A 17,176-nucleotide genomic window follows, 5' to 3' on the forward strand; every position below is an offset into this window, starting at 1 on the left:
GTTTGGTGTATCCGCAAGTGTTTGGTGTGTTGTTGCTTGTGTGGGCAGGGCAGCAACAGGTGCAATGTTGTGTGTGAGTGCAGTAGCTACTACACTCAAGTTGAGTGCGCGTGTATTTAAGGAATCTTTGGCCTCTTATTAAAGAAAGAGAGTTAGTAGTCTTCCTTTGCTAGTAATTGTGGTATAGTTTTTTGGTTGCGTATATGACGCACTCTTGGGTTTCATTGTGAACCTTATTACTCCGCTATCTGTGGGGATTGTGTGAGGTTTCAAAAAGCATCAAGAAATTGCTCCAATGGAATACAAAATAAAATAGAAAAAAAAAAAAAAATTAAAAAAAAATTAACTGATGCCTGTTAATTATAAACTACAAAGACAGATGCTGAATAGCTGAAGCATTATCAAGCTGCAAAAAACCTGGGATTCTGGGTAAGTTTTATTTAAAGTTGTAGATGTTAAATAAAGAATCACTCAACATGCTGGTACCTCTGATCTAGTATCTACACTCGCCAAAGGAAGCAACACAGTTTTTTCTCAAAAAAAATATAAACAGAACGACACAGCATACTTCTGAATCTAATTTCGATAATATGTATAGGAATCATAAATAAACGACGCCAAGTCCAATATCGCATCTCCTTCTCCCAGACAGGCTCAACAGATAAAGGTCCATCATTTTGTTGAAGTAGGAATATCATCACTGGGCTTCTTCAAGCCTTGTGCTTGCCTATTTAAGCCTCCCTGGCCCTGAGAAACGAAATTAAGAAAGTTAAGGTTACAACTTCCACAAAAAGTACAGAGGAATATGGAAAAACAAAAAAGGAATCTACTGTAATCTTTTTCTTTTTTTTTTTTTTTGTACACACGCGCGAGCATGCAGTACTTTCTAATCTTAACTAGTACGGAGTAGTAAGTAATTTGCTTTAGAAATGCTCGGCTATTAATTATTTTACAGAATATAGCAGGAAAAAAAATAATAACCAAGGCAAAAACAACTCATTCTTCTTTTCCAAACAAGCTTTGAGTATATTACATAAATACCTCCCGGTGTATATCTTAGCGTAGAGATCAATTCCTTCATAAACGAATTCATGCAACTTGGCAATAGGTTTCTAGCCACGCTCTAAGAAACAACCCAATAACCTAAATACCTAATTGCTTAGATTCCCTTTCACAAAAAGCAAAGATATCTTAATTTTCTCATCATTTCTGCCATACAGTCCTGGGATGAAGATTAATCGAATAAATCAATTACTAAGATCCACAGTTTCAATGCGAAAAGAGCCCTAAAAAATAAGTCCTTTTCAATCACCTATAAATCGCATCACATTACTCTTCACAGTGACTATCACAATAAATCCACTACTTCATAAAATCAATAGATCAATGTGAGCTTGACTAAGGGACTAAGGGTTCCCCTCCAGCCATATGAAGGATAGTTCTCTTCCTTTTAGGTCATGGAAGAGGTGAAGATGAAGGATTTTGGCCCTCAAACTCAGGCTTCAGGTACAAGTTATCAGAGTTGGAGGAATTTAGGAAGTGCCTCAAATAGTCAAAATAGATCTATCAGGAAACTTTTTTTTGGGACTGTACATGGTTCTGATCAATTTTAAAACAAATTCAAATTATAATCTAATGATCCCATTTGTCATTAAAATTACTATCCACTTCTTAGGTCAGCCAAAACTTTAAGTTTCACTTACCAGATCCTCATCATTTTATGGAAAAGCATGATAGAATATAGAAGATATAAATGCCAGAAACTAGAGTACCCTGAGTGCAGATTTTGGCCGTTCAAATTTTAAAATTAGTTACTTACCAATGCCTTTTGGCTAGTTAACCTACGAACAGATGGAGCACGGGCAACTGAGGAAGCAGCTGCAACTGCAGCAACACGTATCCTGCATGAAGTGAGTAAAATTGTGAGTGCCAATTTTATGACAAAATCAGTCAACTGCCACTGAATTGTATATGTTGATGGCCGATACCTTTTATGAACATCAATATACTCATCTGTTTCATCTACAATCTCCTCCTGCATTTGGAAAAAACAGCACGAGGACAGCATTTATTATGGCTTCCAAAAAAAAATACAAATAATTTAATTTAAAGTGAACCATTTTCAGCAGAAGGAAGTAATTTTATTTAAAGTGGCCATAAGAAGCATTGTTAACAGCCTTCAAAGCATAAAACTTAGTCAGTTGGCCAAATAAGAGGGAGGTCTGGTGTTAGATGTTAAAGACTCTAATAGCTGCAAGCCTGCAATTGCAGCTTTAAGAAATTATATTTGGCTTGTTGGCTCAAATTTAATAACCCTACAAATCAATAGGTTACCACATATGTACCCGAAAAAGGAGTATAGAAAACATGTGACGCAAGAAATATATTTCCTGCTGGTATTATTGATGCAAATAATTAAGAAAAAGCTATCCACGTCTATATTACAGCTAGTAAGAACAATCAGAATACAGGGGGGTCATAACAAGGTTGATTGGCACAGGACAACCATTGCCTCATCAACTTTGTAAGCGATACTTAGCAAATTAAAGACTAAGGCCTTTTTACGATCTCCTAATTGTATAAGTTTCAAGAAAAACAAACTCCTTTAACTATAGATAAGTTCAGGTATATCCTTTTTTTTTTTTTTTTTTTTTGGTAAAAAATTCAGGTACATCTAACATAGTCTTAGTCCAACTAAGGAACATTGGAGTGCGAAGAATGAAGTCTAAGCCGAATTACCATTTATAAAGTCCAATTCTAGAATTAAGAAAATTCAGGGAAAGGGGTTTCAAGTGAAAAAATGAAGTCAAGTCTCATTACTAAACATTCAGGTCCAGAATGATGCTGCTTATTTCCTATGTGGAGTTTGATTGATGAGTCTCTGTCATCTGCTCTTTGAATGTTGATTATATTGCTAGAAGTTAACTTAAACTTTACTACAAATGGTTTCAGGTGATATTCAATTTTGGTCAAGGTAAAAAGATAGTGGCTTTGATGGGAGAGTGTTCTCCAATATGGCTCCCTTAGTCAGCCATATATAGCAGTATAGCAATGTTCAATGCGGACAGATACAGATACACAGAAGAAAAATACTATGCCAAAATATGTCATATATTGAACTGGTGCTGGAGTCTGAAATTAGAGATTATTCCTAGCAAAGCAACTACATAAATGGCTAGAAGTCAAAAGGTAAAAATTTTAACAAGTTATATATTCAGTAGTGTTATAAAATATTTATATCATTGGCTTGTCCTCAGAACCTAGGTTCAGATGATCTTCCTGTAAAGGAGACTCCTGCTTTGGATGAGCTGTTTCCAGGATGTACGGTGTGTTTCCTTTTATATATACTACGTACTAGATATTGAGCAACCAAGTTTCTTCAGTAATCTTAAATAAATAATAGATAACTAGATAAGTATGTAAATAAATATATAAATAGTTTAACAAAAAAAAATTGGCTACCTGCAAAAGCTCTTCAAATACATCTTCGAGGGTGATAATGCCAACAACATCTCCCTCATCAATATCCTCTACAGAATACGGCATTAAATTTGGTAATGCATTATCCTGTTGTGAAATTTGCTTGTAGGTGTTGCTTTCTTTAGAGATTTTTTCAATGTCTACAATACTTTCAGCATTGTCTTTTTGTTTGGACAATAAAGGAGTAGCTAAATTGAACTCAACATCAGTGCCTTTCGACTTGGATTTTTCAGTGTCAACCACAGGTAAATTATTAATACTCTTTGGTTTTGCCTTCACCACAGCTGCCATATGACTGTGACCTTTCTGGAATTCATTCAGTATATCATACAAAGGCATGTCTGCTGGAACCCTGGAAAGAATGCCGGAAAAATCACTCCCCCAGTCATGCTATAGGAACTAATGGCATATGTATATAGAGATTGAAGAGCATACCTTGGAATTTTTCGTATGGAAACTGCACTTACAGGAGTCTCTGTTTCAGGTCGTACTGTTAGAAGAGTTTTGACCTAAAGATTGAAAAATAAAAATAAAACTCTTTTAGCAAGACACTTCTAGACCATTGAAAGCAGTACATGAAAAATCTACTTCAACAAATTGATATGATGGGTATAGATAATGCTTGAAAACTCATAACTACAACTTTCTGAGACCTACCAAGAGAAGTCCAATAATATTTTTTGGATTCCCAGAATAAACAGGTACTCGGCTATGTCCACGAGCTAGGATCTTTCCCATTGCTTCCCTACAGGATAAAATATGCCCAGATCAACAAACTGCAAAACTTCTTTTTCTCTTTTTGGGTGTGGGGGGGGGGGGGGGGGGGTGGTGGAGAAAGCAATTGGAAGGCTGCAGACAATTTATTATCAAACTAACTCCAAAAATGAGAGGATATAAGGGGCACATCCTACCTCAAATCCTAACTAAAGTGGGAATAACACAAGTTTACCCCCAGCCCCTGCCCACAAATTCCCAGAACGCGCTTATTAAGGCATAAGGTTATGGATGTCTCGGTATATTTGTCGAATATTCTTATAATAATGCAGAAGAGAATTAATGTTGCCAAAAATCCAGATGATAATTTGTAGAGAACATAAATTAGGAGTGGGGTCATGAGAAAATTTGATGTTGGCTTAGATTGATAAAAATGCCGAAAATCCTAAACATGACAGATGAATAAATGTGAAAGGAGAGAGTGCATTATATGATAGAAATTAGCAGAATCTCTTAGCTTCTAAGCCAATTCCAATGGCCCATTGAGAACATAAAATGCAAGTTTACACCAGTTATATTAAACAACTCTGCCATTTGCATGCAGTACGTAAAAATTAGTTTAATCATCCAATAGTATATGTAGAGTCTTCAGGTAATGTTCATATCAGCTATGTGGTAGGTGATAACAAAGCAATTCAGCATCCAACATAAAGTAAAGAAATAATAAACGGCATAGCTTTCAACAGTCCAAAATATGGCAGTATCTTTAAAATTATTAATAGCACCAGAGTCCAGAGACAAATTGGACTTGTTTATGCCTAGATGAGAGGACAATTATACGTTATAGGGAGAAAGGAGAGAAACAAACACCATTACCAGTCTAGTTTTGAGTCGACATCCAATGAAAACGTTGATTCAATAGGCGTCATTGCCTCCTGAGCAGTCTGTTCACCCAAAATAAAATAAAATAAATGAACTTATTAAATTAGGTGTACAGCAGGTATATAGTTGGGTGAGATTGCTCAAAATTGCACCTAGAGAGAGAGGGTGGGGGGGGGGGGGGGGGGTAGATTATAGACATTTTAAACTGCATACACTGATTGTTTAAAGAGATACCAGAATTTCAACAAAAACATGCGTTGAAAAGCAATACAAGAAAATGAAGAATTGTGGATTATGTTAACTGCCCAATTCCTCTTTCTCTCTACTCAATATAAATTTGAAAGCAAGGCCCACATTTGACATTCTAAACTAGACCAAGGCACTTTGGAGAATCAATCTAGTAATCAGAAGTAGGAAGTTAACACACAGAAACTTTAATTAAAAGGTTGACAATCCTTTCAGATTCATGGGTGTTTTCAGCAGCTACCTTCTCCGTCAAATCTAATGCTCCACTGATAATTGTTGTCTCATCATGAGTAAGTTCACCTCCCTTTCCAGCCTAATAGACAATAAAATCTAATCAGTTTGTAAGTGAAGCCAGGTAAAAAAAAATTAAATAAATAAATAAATATAAAAAAAAAAAAACTTTGAAGCATATAAATAATCTTAGCATTTTAAATAAGTCAAACAGATCAGAAATTGTTGATACTGTAATTAAATTTATAAATAAGCATTTTTGTAAACAGCTGATTACCTCTTGGCCATGAATGGAGACAAGTGCTTTTAGCTGAGCTCTCCTGAAGAGTGCTTCATTGTGTCCTAGTAAGCAGTCCAACACCTACAACTGCAAAAAGTTACTCCCTCCGGCATAGCCTTCATAACTAAGGGTAGTTACTTTTACACTTAGTGCTTAATTGGTTGACCAAAATATAGGGGAATTGAAACATCATGAGAATTTGGGGATAGAGGGTGGTTAATTGAAATTTTTGGATGAGATGAAATGGAAAACCCAAACAAAGAGTAGAGTTTGATCCACTGACAAGCCCAAATGAAGGTACATACTATAGCCGCACTTAAAGTCAACCAGTCTACTATCTTACGCACCAATTGGTGATAGGAGCAGCTGCTCTAGCTTATAAGGTGGTACTTTCTCCCCTCTTATTCCAATGCAGGACAACTCACATGTAGTGAACAAAAGGGCTTCAACAACAAAATAAAGTGCAAAAGCAGGAATTACATTTTCTATAGGAATTGGAAATTCCCGCAAAACATAGATATTTTAAAATCTCACCCAACCACTCCTACCTCCCCTCCCCCCCCCCCCCCCCCCCCCCCCCCACACACCCTCTCCTTTGTCAACATAAAATTTCCATAATTTGCAATATTTTCATGTCAACCAAACATAGGAAATATTCTACGAATTTGAAGAGAGGATTAAATTCCCATGAAATACATATTCCTATGGGAATATGATTCCCAAGTCAACCGAACAAGCACTTAGTTTATCTTATGCTTTTAATTAAAAAAGCCACAGTTTTTCTCCCTTGCCTTCTCTTCCACAAATCAAATATTTTTAAGGAAATTTTTGAAAATAACACCACAAAAATCTCAAAAAATGGATTATAACACCATATATTTTCAAATTTTTATTATAACACCACATAAAAACCCAGAAATTGGATTTCACCACCGTTTAACGGATTCTTGTATGGAATCCGTTAATGGGCCTTTAAAAGACACGTGTCATAAATCTATTGGTTAAGAAGAATTTCAATAAAAAAATCAAAAAAAAAAAAAAAACTTAACCCAGCCAGCTCCACCACTGGCACCACCTTCCAGCCTCCGGCACCCCCTTCCCCCACCAAAACCGGCGAAACTAGCCTAACTACCCCTACCCCCCTTCCTCCTCCCCGAAAACCACCACTTCCCCCCTTAATCGAGGCTGCAATTGTTGATTTGTGGGTTGCTAACCACTGCAAGAATCGAACCCAACCCCCAAATCGCACACAACTTGCAGTCCACCATCAAAACGGTCACTAGTGGGTTGAAATCGTCCATTTTAGGGCCTGAATGGTTGAATTCGACCCTAAATCGGTCGATTTCGACCGCTAACTGCCGTTTTATTCTCAGGGAGTCTGAAAAATGCGGTGGTGGTTGTCGAAAGCGCTCTGGATTTCCATGGCCGTGGATGTGATGGATTTCGGTGGTTGTAGGTGTGTCGGGGGGGTTCCGGCGTGGAAGGGGTACTGGTGGTGGGGATGGGGTGGCTGGGTGTATTTTTGGGGGTTTTATTTTTTTTCTTTTTTTTTGAAAATTTTCTATTTTAAAACCAATAATATGGTGACATGTGGCAGCGTGGCCCCCACTTAACGGATTTTCCGTTAAACGGTGGTGAAATCCAATTTCTGGGTTTTTATGTGGTGTTATAATAAAAATTTGAAAATACAGTGTTATAGTCCATTTTTTGAGAAATTTATGGTGTTATTTTCAAAAATTTCCTATTTATAATAAGGAAAGCAAGAATAATTGGAAAAATTAGCATGGAAAACTAAATGTTCCAAAAAGAAAAGGTAAACAGAGTTAGAAGTTAACAGTAGCCTAAACATCACTTATCAAAACAAGAATAAGAAGCTAAAAATAAACGTCCCTTCTCTAACCCTCACTACATCCAAGTGGAAAAATGGTGGAATTTGCCAGCAAACATCTATCTAATGAATTCTGCTTATCATATTAAACTCAATTCTGTGGTCCACCAGCTACACTATATAATGTTTATAGATATGGTTAGTACTAAGTGGTACACTTAGCTCATTGGCTTACACTGTACACACTTATAATAATACTACTTCTGGTGTCCACATAAACATGTTTATCAACTTTATCATCCTCTCTAAATTTCTGCTACAAATAGCATAGATATAAGTTATGTTTATCAACTATATCATCCTCTCTAAATAAACTATATACTAAGAAAATAAGTTCATAAGCACGCACAAAAAAGTTCAAAAGAAGTCTTTCTACAATGAAAAAAAAATAGAGAAGTAAAAGTCATTCTACAAAGAAAAAAAAAAAGCGAAGTAAATGTAATGTTAGTTTGGGAAGTATAGATAAGTTAAGAAAAGTTCAAATACGATAAAAACTAAACAAAATAAATCGCTTAGAATAAACCTAAGTGATTAATGTGCATAATTGGTCAATAACTGGAGAATAAATTTTCTTGAAATTTTCCCTTTCTAAAAATTTACCTCAAAGGAAAATTAAAAAATAGTAATAACTACAATAAGAAAGAGAAATATAAATCCATGAAGTAAAAGTTGATATTTTCTAAGCAAAAAATTTCCCGACATAGTGACATTGCAGTATTTGTTAAACTTCTTTAAATGGTAAGTGTTGCAAGATTAGGTGAACAGATGAAGTAATTTTTTTTTTTTTTTTTAATTACAAGACTAGAAAGATTGCAATATGGAATGTAAGACACTTTATATAAGCACATTTTGGAAAAAACGCTGGCACAATCATTATATTTCCTAGCTACAAAGCAGCCGTGACTAAAACCAAGAAAATTTACCTTTCCAATAGGATAAGCGATTGGGTAGCAAATAATCATCAATATGCGTACAAGCCATACAAAATTTGCACCAACAGCAAGGCCATATCTAGTGCAAATGGATTGAGGAATGACCTAATTAAAAAAAAAAAAAAAAAAAAAAAACAGAAAGTTCCTGTGAGTAGGCAGTAAGCCAGGTAAGTGTTAAAACTTCAGAAGGGTGATAGAAATAAAACTACCAACCTCTCCAAAAGCTAGGACCAAAGTTACAGAAAGTATAATAGCTACATACTGATTAAACATCTTGTCCAAATATATAGGAAGTGCCTGCAAGTGAAGGTCAAAACACAGTCAGATAGGGGCAAATTGAAAGTATAATCAGTCTGAAGGACTCTGAACTTAGAATTCAAGTGCAGCTCTCAATTCTAAAAAATCTACAGCATATCGGTGAACAAATACGCCATTAATATCCAATAATAAAACAAGAAAATTAAAAAAAAAAATTAAATTAAATTAAAAAAAAAAAAAATGAAAGTATGATATGCCAATAAGATCAACATAGAAAAAAAAAACTTTAAAAAAATTACTAAGGGCATCCAAGCAACAGTTTCTTCCCTCCCACCGTAAACCTAAATCTATTATCTCCTAACAAACACTTTATTAGTAAGTACCCAAACAGCCAACTATAGAAGAAGCGTCCAAACACCATAAGAGGCAGCTGCAAACCACAAACACAGGGGTATGACAATTCTAAGACTGAAATGTAAGACCTTCGCATCAAATACATGTCTATACTAAACAGCACTTTCATCTTGAAACATCAAGTCTGGTTATGGTTTCACATATAACTTGGGAATAGACTTTTCGATTGCGTTTCTTATCCACAAAATTTCTCATCCACAATAGGTTATGGCCTAGAGGTTAAGCAACAAAGAATATTGCAGAGTTCACGATTGAACAGACCACAGCCAGGCAATGACTAGGACATGACTTATTAAGATAAAGACACATTCAATAAGTAAACTGCTATGCTAACCTCCATGGCGGCTGCATTGCATAGAAGTAATGTAACCAGAAGTTGATGCTGCTTTTGAACAACAGGGAGGATAGCAGCTGGATAGATAAGACAAAAATATACCTCAACTTAGTTTACACAACAAATGCAGCTATCAATAACACACAATCAGCAAAATAAAAATACTGAGACAATCCCGAATTCCAAATTCTCGATTATGACTTTGAAATCAATGAAATGTACCCAAATCCAAAGATCTTGTTGTCTAATTCCATACTACAAAGCCCCAAATCCACACCAAAGAGAACTTAATACGCTTCAATTCCCCTACATTAAGAATTAACCACATTTTTAAACGCCAAATGCCTGCACAAGTTACACAGAATTTATCGAACCTGCAGGGATATTGCTCACACTGCAAACGAGCAGTATTATACAGCTCAAAATAACTCAATTTACAATCTTTTCAATGTCATACACATGAACAACTGAATAAAAAATTTCAGCAATCCCAATTGGAGGACCATGGTCAATCAAGTTTAAAACTTAACAAAGCCTCAGTACCCAATTCTCAAATCCACGGTATTTTAATAACTCGATTCCTTTAAATGCAGAATATTCACAACTACCCTTTAAAAAAATTAATACTTGTATTACGAATAATCCCATATTGACAGTATATTCTTCCTCGAAATTCACGGAAACTAAAAAATTAACTTCAAAAAAATTCAATCGGGCAACATTTCTCACAATTGACAAATCCAACAAACACAACCCAATTCATCAACTGCAATAATCAAATCAAATCATAAATTAAACCCATCATCCAAAATTTCTCATAATTCCCACCAAAAAAAAAGGGACATTAATTCCCATTTCATATACAGTACAAAACATTATATTGCCAAAAGGGTAGAATAATCACCAAAAAAGTTCACCTTTTTCTTTACAAATTACTATAATTAGTAAAACAAATAAAAAGCTCAAACATTCTCCAATAATGAATTGATTGTGGATAAAAGAAAAACCTGATTGTTTTTGCTCAGAATTAGTGCCACTACGTTTAAGAATCTCCAAGTCAACAAGACTAAGAGACATCAAACCAAGAGTTAAACCGGACATAAGACCAGCAAAGAGGACGAGGAAACAACAGATGCCGGCGTAGATGAACCACCACGGTGTGCCGAATTCAATTTCAGAGGATAACCCATCTGCGCCGTTTCTGAAGGCTATTCGCGCCAACGCCACCGCATTGATCACCTGCATGATTTAACCTTCAGAGTTGGTTGTTTGAGCGAAGGAGATCGAGTGATGTATAGTGTGTCGTGGTTTGGTAGTTCCGTATTGTGTTTTGATATTCTTGTGACAATACATGACAAAGTCATACGGAGTACTATTATTCATTTATTCATAATAATCATACACTACTTTTTTGACTTTTGTTTATTGAGGTTTATGTTCTTAGGGTGTTAGAATGTTTGATTCGTATCACGAGGTAAGTCCTCCAAATATGTGTTTAATTTGAACACAGAGTTTTGTATGCAGTTGGTTATACCGTGTGGTCAATAATTATAGAGATTGTTTTATTAGTAAATATTATAGAAGCAATGTTATAGGAGCTATTTTATTCTTTTACAAACAGTCACATGGTGTGGACAACCGCACACAAAACGCTCTGTATTTGAAAGAATTAATGATGTTAGTATAGTCTGCTTGAAGCAATAGTTAATAGATTTTTACTTATCTAAATGAAGTTGATGGTATAGTACTTAAAAATTAATTGAACTTATTAACACTAATTTTAATTGTAAATTGAAACTAATGATTGGCCAGTACGATGCCCCAAAGCATCATAAATATATATACTACATATGTTTAATCAAAATTAATTTAGAAAGGTTTATTTTTTTCAAAAAAAAAATTAAAAAAAAAAAGAATATTATTAATACTCATAGCACCAAAACAGTTCTGCTACACAAAACAGAACACAAACAGCCAAGTCCAACACAAACCAGGCAACACCACACCCCTAACTGCACATTAGATTTTGTAAAGCAGTTACAATGGTTTCTAATTTTCTACTAGTCTTTACAGGCATTACAAAATTGATTCTTTGGAATATATCAAACTTCAGATCTTTGATTACATCTACATCTTCTGGTCTTCTCAGGTATTTCTCTCACACCACTTTTTCTTTGCTGCCACATACAGTATATAAGGCCAGCAAAACAGCTATGAATTACCTTCCTCTTAAACCTTCATGTAATCAGCTCCATTTTAGCATTACAGTCTTCAATATTAGCCGGATTAAGCTAAATTTTTATAGCATTCTGAAGGTGAGCACAACACCTTCTAGTGTACTGGCACTCAAAGAAGATATGGTCCACAGTTTCCGACATAAAATTGCAAAATGGACAAAGATCATCATTAGTTATTCCCAACTTTGCTAACTTTTCCTTTACCTTGATTCTTCTCCACATAACCAACCAGCATATGAATCCATGCTTGGGAATATTGAGTCTATTCCAAACCCAGTCACTCCAAGCAATATCATTTGAGTCCTAAATCAGCCATTTATAACCACTAGCCGTAGAATAACCTTAAGGATCAGCAACCCAAGTGTTATTCCAATAACCAGCTTTCAACTTATCCTTTACCCATCAAATCTGCTTCCAGTTCCAACTATAAGTAAGAGGGCACTAGTATCTTCTCCAATTATTATTCTTCAAATACAGACTATTAACCCATCTTAACCACAAGTATCTTTCTTTTGAGCTATGTTCCAGATGAGCTTGCCTACTACAGTAATATTCCAGGTATGAATATTATGCAAACCTAGCCCCCCTTGCTTCTTGCTTTTGCAAACATACTCCCAAGAAATGGGAGAAGCCCTAGAATAGACATATTTACCATCCCATAGATAGTTCCTGCAAATAGCCACCACTCCATCTAACACAGCTTTAAGGAGAATGAAAATAGAAGCCCAAAATACATGCATGGACATAAGAACAGAATTTACAAGAACAACTCTTCCAGCATAAGACAATTTCTTACAACCCTAAGTCTTAATTCATCTTGTAATTTTATTAATAAGACTCTGGCAATCATCCTTTCCCAGCTTTTTGGCACTTACATTAACACCCAAATATTTGAATGGGAGAGAACCTTCCACAAAACCAAAAGTGTTGATTATCTCCTCTTTGTCATCCTGACTAACATAGTAGAAGTAAATATTTGAATTTTCTCCATTTGCTACCAAACTAGAAGTTGCTGCAAAAGTTGCCAACCTTCTCAAAATCAAATTCACTAAATACTTATCACCTTTGCTAAAAATGATAAGATCATCAGCAAAAACTAAGTGGTTCAGCTTCAAACTTTTGCACTTAGGATGAAATCTGAACTGAGGAAGACACCCAACATGAAAAAGAATTCTAGAAAGATATTCCATGCAAAGCACAAATAAGAGAGGAGATATTGGGTCTCCTTATCTCAAACCTCTCTTTCCTTGAAAAGAGCCAGTCAAACTCCCATTAAGGATTTTTGACTTTTACCACAAAAAAAAAAAAAAAAAAAAAAAAAAAAAAAAAAAAAATCGTTTTTTACCACCAAAACTTCTGAAACTTTTATTTTACCATCAAATAAAAAATTAAAAATTGTTTTTTACCACCTGTCATTGTAGGCGTCGTTTGAACTGCGGCTACGTTAAAGCATGTGTGAATACGCTTGGCACTCATAGGAAGTGGGAATTGACATACACGATTAGGGACAAGGAAAGTAGGGATACTACTAGAAACTCCGGAGCCGCCAACAAGTTTTTAAGGAACTTGTAAACCGTTCACGGATCATTTAAGGCAACCACGATAAAGGGACAACGAAGGCAACAACAATTGACCCGTCAAGGTTACACCCCATTCATAATCCATGAGATTACTAACTCCATATGGTTCGGAACTACGAAAGGAGGATCGGGGATGATGGTACGAAGTGAGTCATGGAGTCACATTCGCCCGTGGCCTCTACTCGATTCTTATTGTGAAAAGTGATTCCTGCGATCTCAAAGGCATGCAAACAAAGATTCAATTTGCTCCAAACTATTATAGGCTAAATTGGTTGAATATTAAGGAAATTTTGACTTTTACCACCAAAAAAATCAAAAAATTGTTTTTTACCACCAAAACTTTTAAAACTTTTATTTTACCACCAAAAAAATTTCTAAAAATTGTTTTTTACCACCTAACGTCACAAAACATGATGACAAAACATGTTCTTCATAGGTTTAGGGGGCATTTTGGTCCTATGGGTCCAATTTGAGGTCAGAATTGACAAAAAATGATCGGAAATGCCTCGTTTTACGTGTTCACGCAAATTGAGGTATTTTTAAACACGCAAAACGAGGCATTTTCAATCATTTTTTGTCAATTCTGGCCTCAAATTGGATCCAAAGGGCCAAAATGCCCCCCAAACCCCCTAAAGAGCATGTATTTGACACGAAAATCGAAGATTTTAAAAAATTCCGTTAGGTTTTTGACGACAGGTGGTAAAAAAACAATTTTTAAATTTTTATTTGGTGGTAAAATAAAAGTTTTAGAAGTTTTGGTGGTAAAAATATTTTTTTGATTTTTTTTTGTGGTAAAAGTCAAAGTTTCCTGAATATTAATGCAACATATAATTCTAAAATATTGTGATCACTTAAATTAATAAAAAGATTAAAAAGGAACCTAAACCGGTTGTCCAAATTATCTTATTAGGCGTGATTTTCAATTACATATTCCCTTTAAACATGTAATATGGTGATCATAAAATATAATAGAATAAACATTAATATTGGAAGCAATTTAACAATAATCCAACAATATAAAATCGTTAGAAAAATAATGGAAATAAAAGGAACATGATTCCTTACTTTGATTTTGCTTGCTTGCAACTATAAAATAATAAACGAGTTAGTAACTTCAAGGAAATAAATAAAACAATAATTAAAATTAAATTAAATAGAGTTGATTTGGGGCAACTATCAAAGACACACAGTGGAAGACAAATTTCAAAACCTTTCAAAACAAGTTAACTTAAAAAAGTAAATCAACGAAAGTAAAGTCAAACCAAAGTCAAACGAAGTAAAATAAACTCAACCTACAACTTGGAACCATTATAGGCCCTTATTAAAATCAAACCAAATTCAAAACCTTTTCGTAGCCACGCATAATAATATTATCATAAATAATTAAAGCGATAAACACATCATAAACTTATGGAAACTAGCATGATACGCTCTTCACTCATGCCCATTCATGAATATGCTTCAACACCTGAAAAGCTTATCTCTACCTATTTCAACTACTCTCTATTATAAATGGGTCATCATAGGGCCAAGATAAAGACAAGGCCAACAAACACACAAAACACACAATCAGCAAAGCTGAGTACATAAGCGTAATTAACACACTAACATACAATTCCCTATCAACACACGACTTACCTTGTTGCACCTGTTTTTCAAGCATACAACACTCAATAAAATTCTTACTAGACACTAAATAATTTATTTAACATTGATTACGCATCGAACGAGTTTCCCCCTAGCCTCCCCCAATAAATTGAGGTTACTGACACGGGAGCTAACCGTGCCAGCATCAAAAAACCACACATAGGTGGCGGAATTCCTGTGCCTAATAATAATAAAAGGAATATACAACGTCCTATACTCCATTAGAAGTTATGGTTAAATATAAAACCCCATAACTCCCCCATATGTTCATACTCAAGGTATATACGTTCCAAGAGTTTTGGTGCGTAATCTCTTTCACTTTACGTTATTTACCGATTATTAAACTTGGTGATGACTCTCAAACCATAATCATTCAATCAACAATAATTTCAAACAATAAAAAATATCAATTTAATTCTTGAATAATTAGTGGCCACATAATATTTAATGTTGGACCCTTTTTAATTCTACCTCGGTGCCAATGACACCTTAAACACATAAAGCGCCACAAATCCTATCCCTCGGTGTTAAAAACACCTTAAGTGCACTAAGGCACCAACATACAATTTATTCCTCGTGTACATAGACACTTATATAGCTCCTTTCCTCATGCTTATAGCATCACTAAAAATTATATGAACCATAAATAAATTTTTTTCAATATTCCAAACCAAATTATACATTTAGTTTAATTAAACATGCTCTCTATCATGCCATAAATAAATATGTGGTTCATAAATAATATTCCAAACTATTATTTTCCATCCAATATTCCATCACAAATAAATCATGCCTCATAATCCAATCATCAATAACATCCAAATCATAATTTCCAATCCAAACCTAGCATGATACTACTTGTAATCAATCAAACACATTTAGCATGCTATTACATCAACATAATTATGCTAAGTACGCGAACGTACCTCAAATAAGCCCTTAAAATAGCCGATTACACTACAACAATTCCCGAATCAAGTCTCCTACATAAAGGGACAATAATACTATATTAATTCTCCTTGTATACACAATTTCCAACAACTTAAATTTACTTTAGACTACTTTAAAAAAATCTGAAAATTATTTAAAAACCCCTAATTAAACTCCTTTTTAATGGGTAATCACACCCTTTTATTAAAATCACAATTATACTACTTTAAATAAAATTCCAGCATTTTAAACTAATCAAAAACCCTTTAAAACCCAAGGATAAAATTTAAAGCATAAAAAAAACTTCGTTAAAAATCAAAAACTGCCCGAAAATCATATTTAGAGGCTGAATTTGGCCACGAGAGGGTGGTGATGGTAGTGAGTCTTTCTTAAAACATTGTTTCCACATGGAAAACACTACTTTTTTTTTCAAAATCGGATGAGTTCAGAACCTAATCGGGATTAAAACGGGATTAATATTAACGAATGGAAATCTAAGAATTAAAACACGAATTTACGTGTTCAAAATATTCTGGGATTAAGTTAAACTAATCAGTAGTTATAATCACCAAAATTTCAAACATCATTACTATAAAAGCCCTAAATCAATTGTTCGTAAAAACCCTAAAATCGTGATTTTCAATAATTAAAACCCTAGGTTATAAAATTTACAAAATCTGAAAATTATGACATTTATAAAATCTGAAATTATAAAGTTTAATCATCAAAATACAATTTGATACTAATTAAATTAATTTCAAACAATAAAATCAAAACCCATAAATCAATAATTATAATTACACAAATTAATAAAACAAAGGAGAAAATAAGACTAACCTTTTTGTGTCGGAAATTTTTGGGGATTCATGGTGTATTTATAGAGTAGAGAGTGTAGGGTTAAATTTGGGTTTATAAAGATGTGGGCTTAAGTTATGGGTTTTGGGATGGGTTATTCCAATAAGAGTATGTAGGAATAATTTACATTTCCCAATAATTAATAAACGTTTGGCCCAAAATATATTTCACTTTTATAAAACCTTATATTTAAAATACTTTAACCCTTTAAAATATTTAATTAAAATACTTGATCCCTTAACAATACATTTTATTAATACTTAAATAC

General features: G+C 34.2%; 1 protein-coding gene across 1 annotated transcript; it reads right to left on the reverse strand.

The window, feature by feature from the left end:
• Positions 1–404: 404 nt before the first annotated feature.
• LOC145583010 (DUF21 domain-containing protein At4g14240-like) lies at positions 405–11,020 on the reverse strand. The gene is made up of 13 exons (XM_081640107.1): positions 10,667–11,020; positions 9,660–9,736; positions 8,867–8,950; positions 8,645–8,758; positions 5,831–5,914; positions 5,564–5,635; positions 5,071–5,138; positions 4,138–4,225; positions 3,916–3,989; positions 3,463–3,832; positions 1,989–2,035; positions 1,820–1,901; positions 405–747 (listed from the first exon to the last, which is right to left on the reverse strand). Exons 1-13 carry the CDS (start codon positions 10,902–10,904, stop codon positions 673–675), a joined length of 1,473 nt encoding a protein of 490 aa, XP_081496233.1. The 5' UTR covers positions 10,905–11,020; the 3' UTR covers positions 405–672.
• Positions 11,021–17,176: the final 6,156 nt, after the last annotated feature.

This window comes from Chenopodium album, chromosome 15, assembly GCF_948465745.1.
Source record: "Chenopodium album chromosome 15, dcCheAlbu1.1, whole genome shotgun sequence".
Classification (NCBI taxonomy): domain Eukaryota; kingdom Viridiplantae; phylum Streptophyta; class Magnoliopsida; order Caryophyllales; family Amaranthaceae; genus Chenopodium; species Chenopodium album.

Coding starts and splice junctions, on each gene's coding strand:
- LOC145583010 (XM_081640107.1), bottom strand. CDS start 10,904: ATGCAGGTGATCAATGCGGTGGCGTTGGCGCGAATAGCCTTCAGAAAC. Junction 5,915..8,644: donor TCGCTTATCCTATTGGAAAG/GTAAATTTTCTT, acceptor TTGCAGTTGTAG/GTGTTGGACTGCTTACTAGG. Junction 748..1,819: donor TAACTAGCCAAAAGGCATTG/GTAAGTAACTAA, acceptor TTCGTTTCTCAG/GGCCAGGGAGGCTTAAATAG.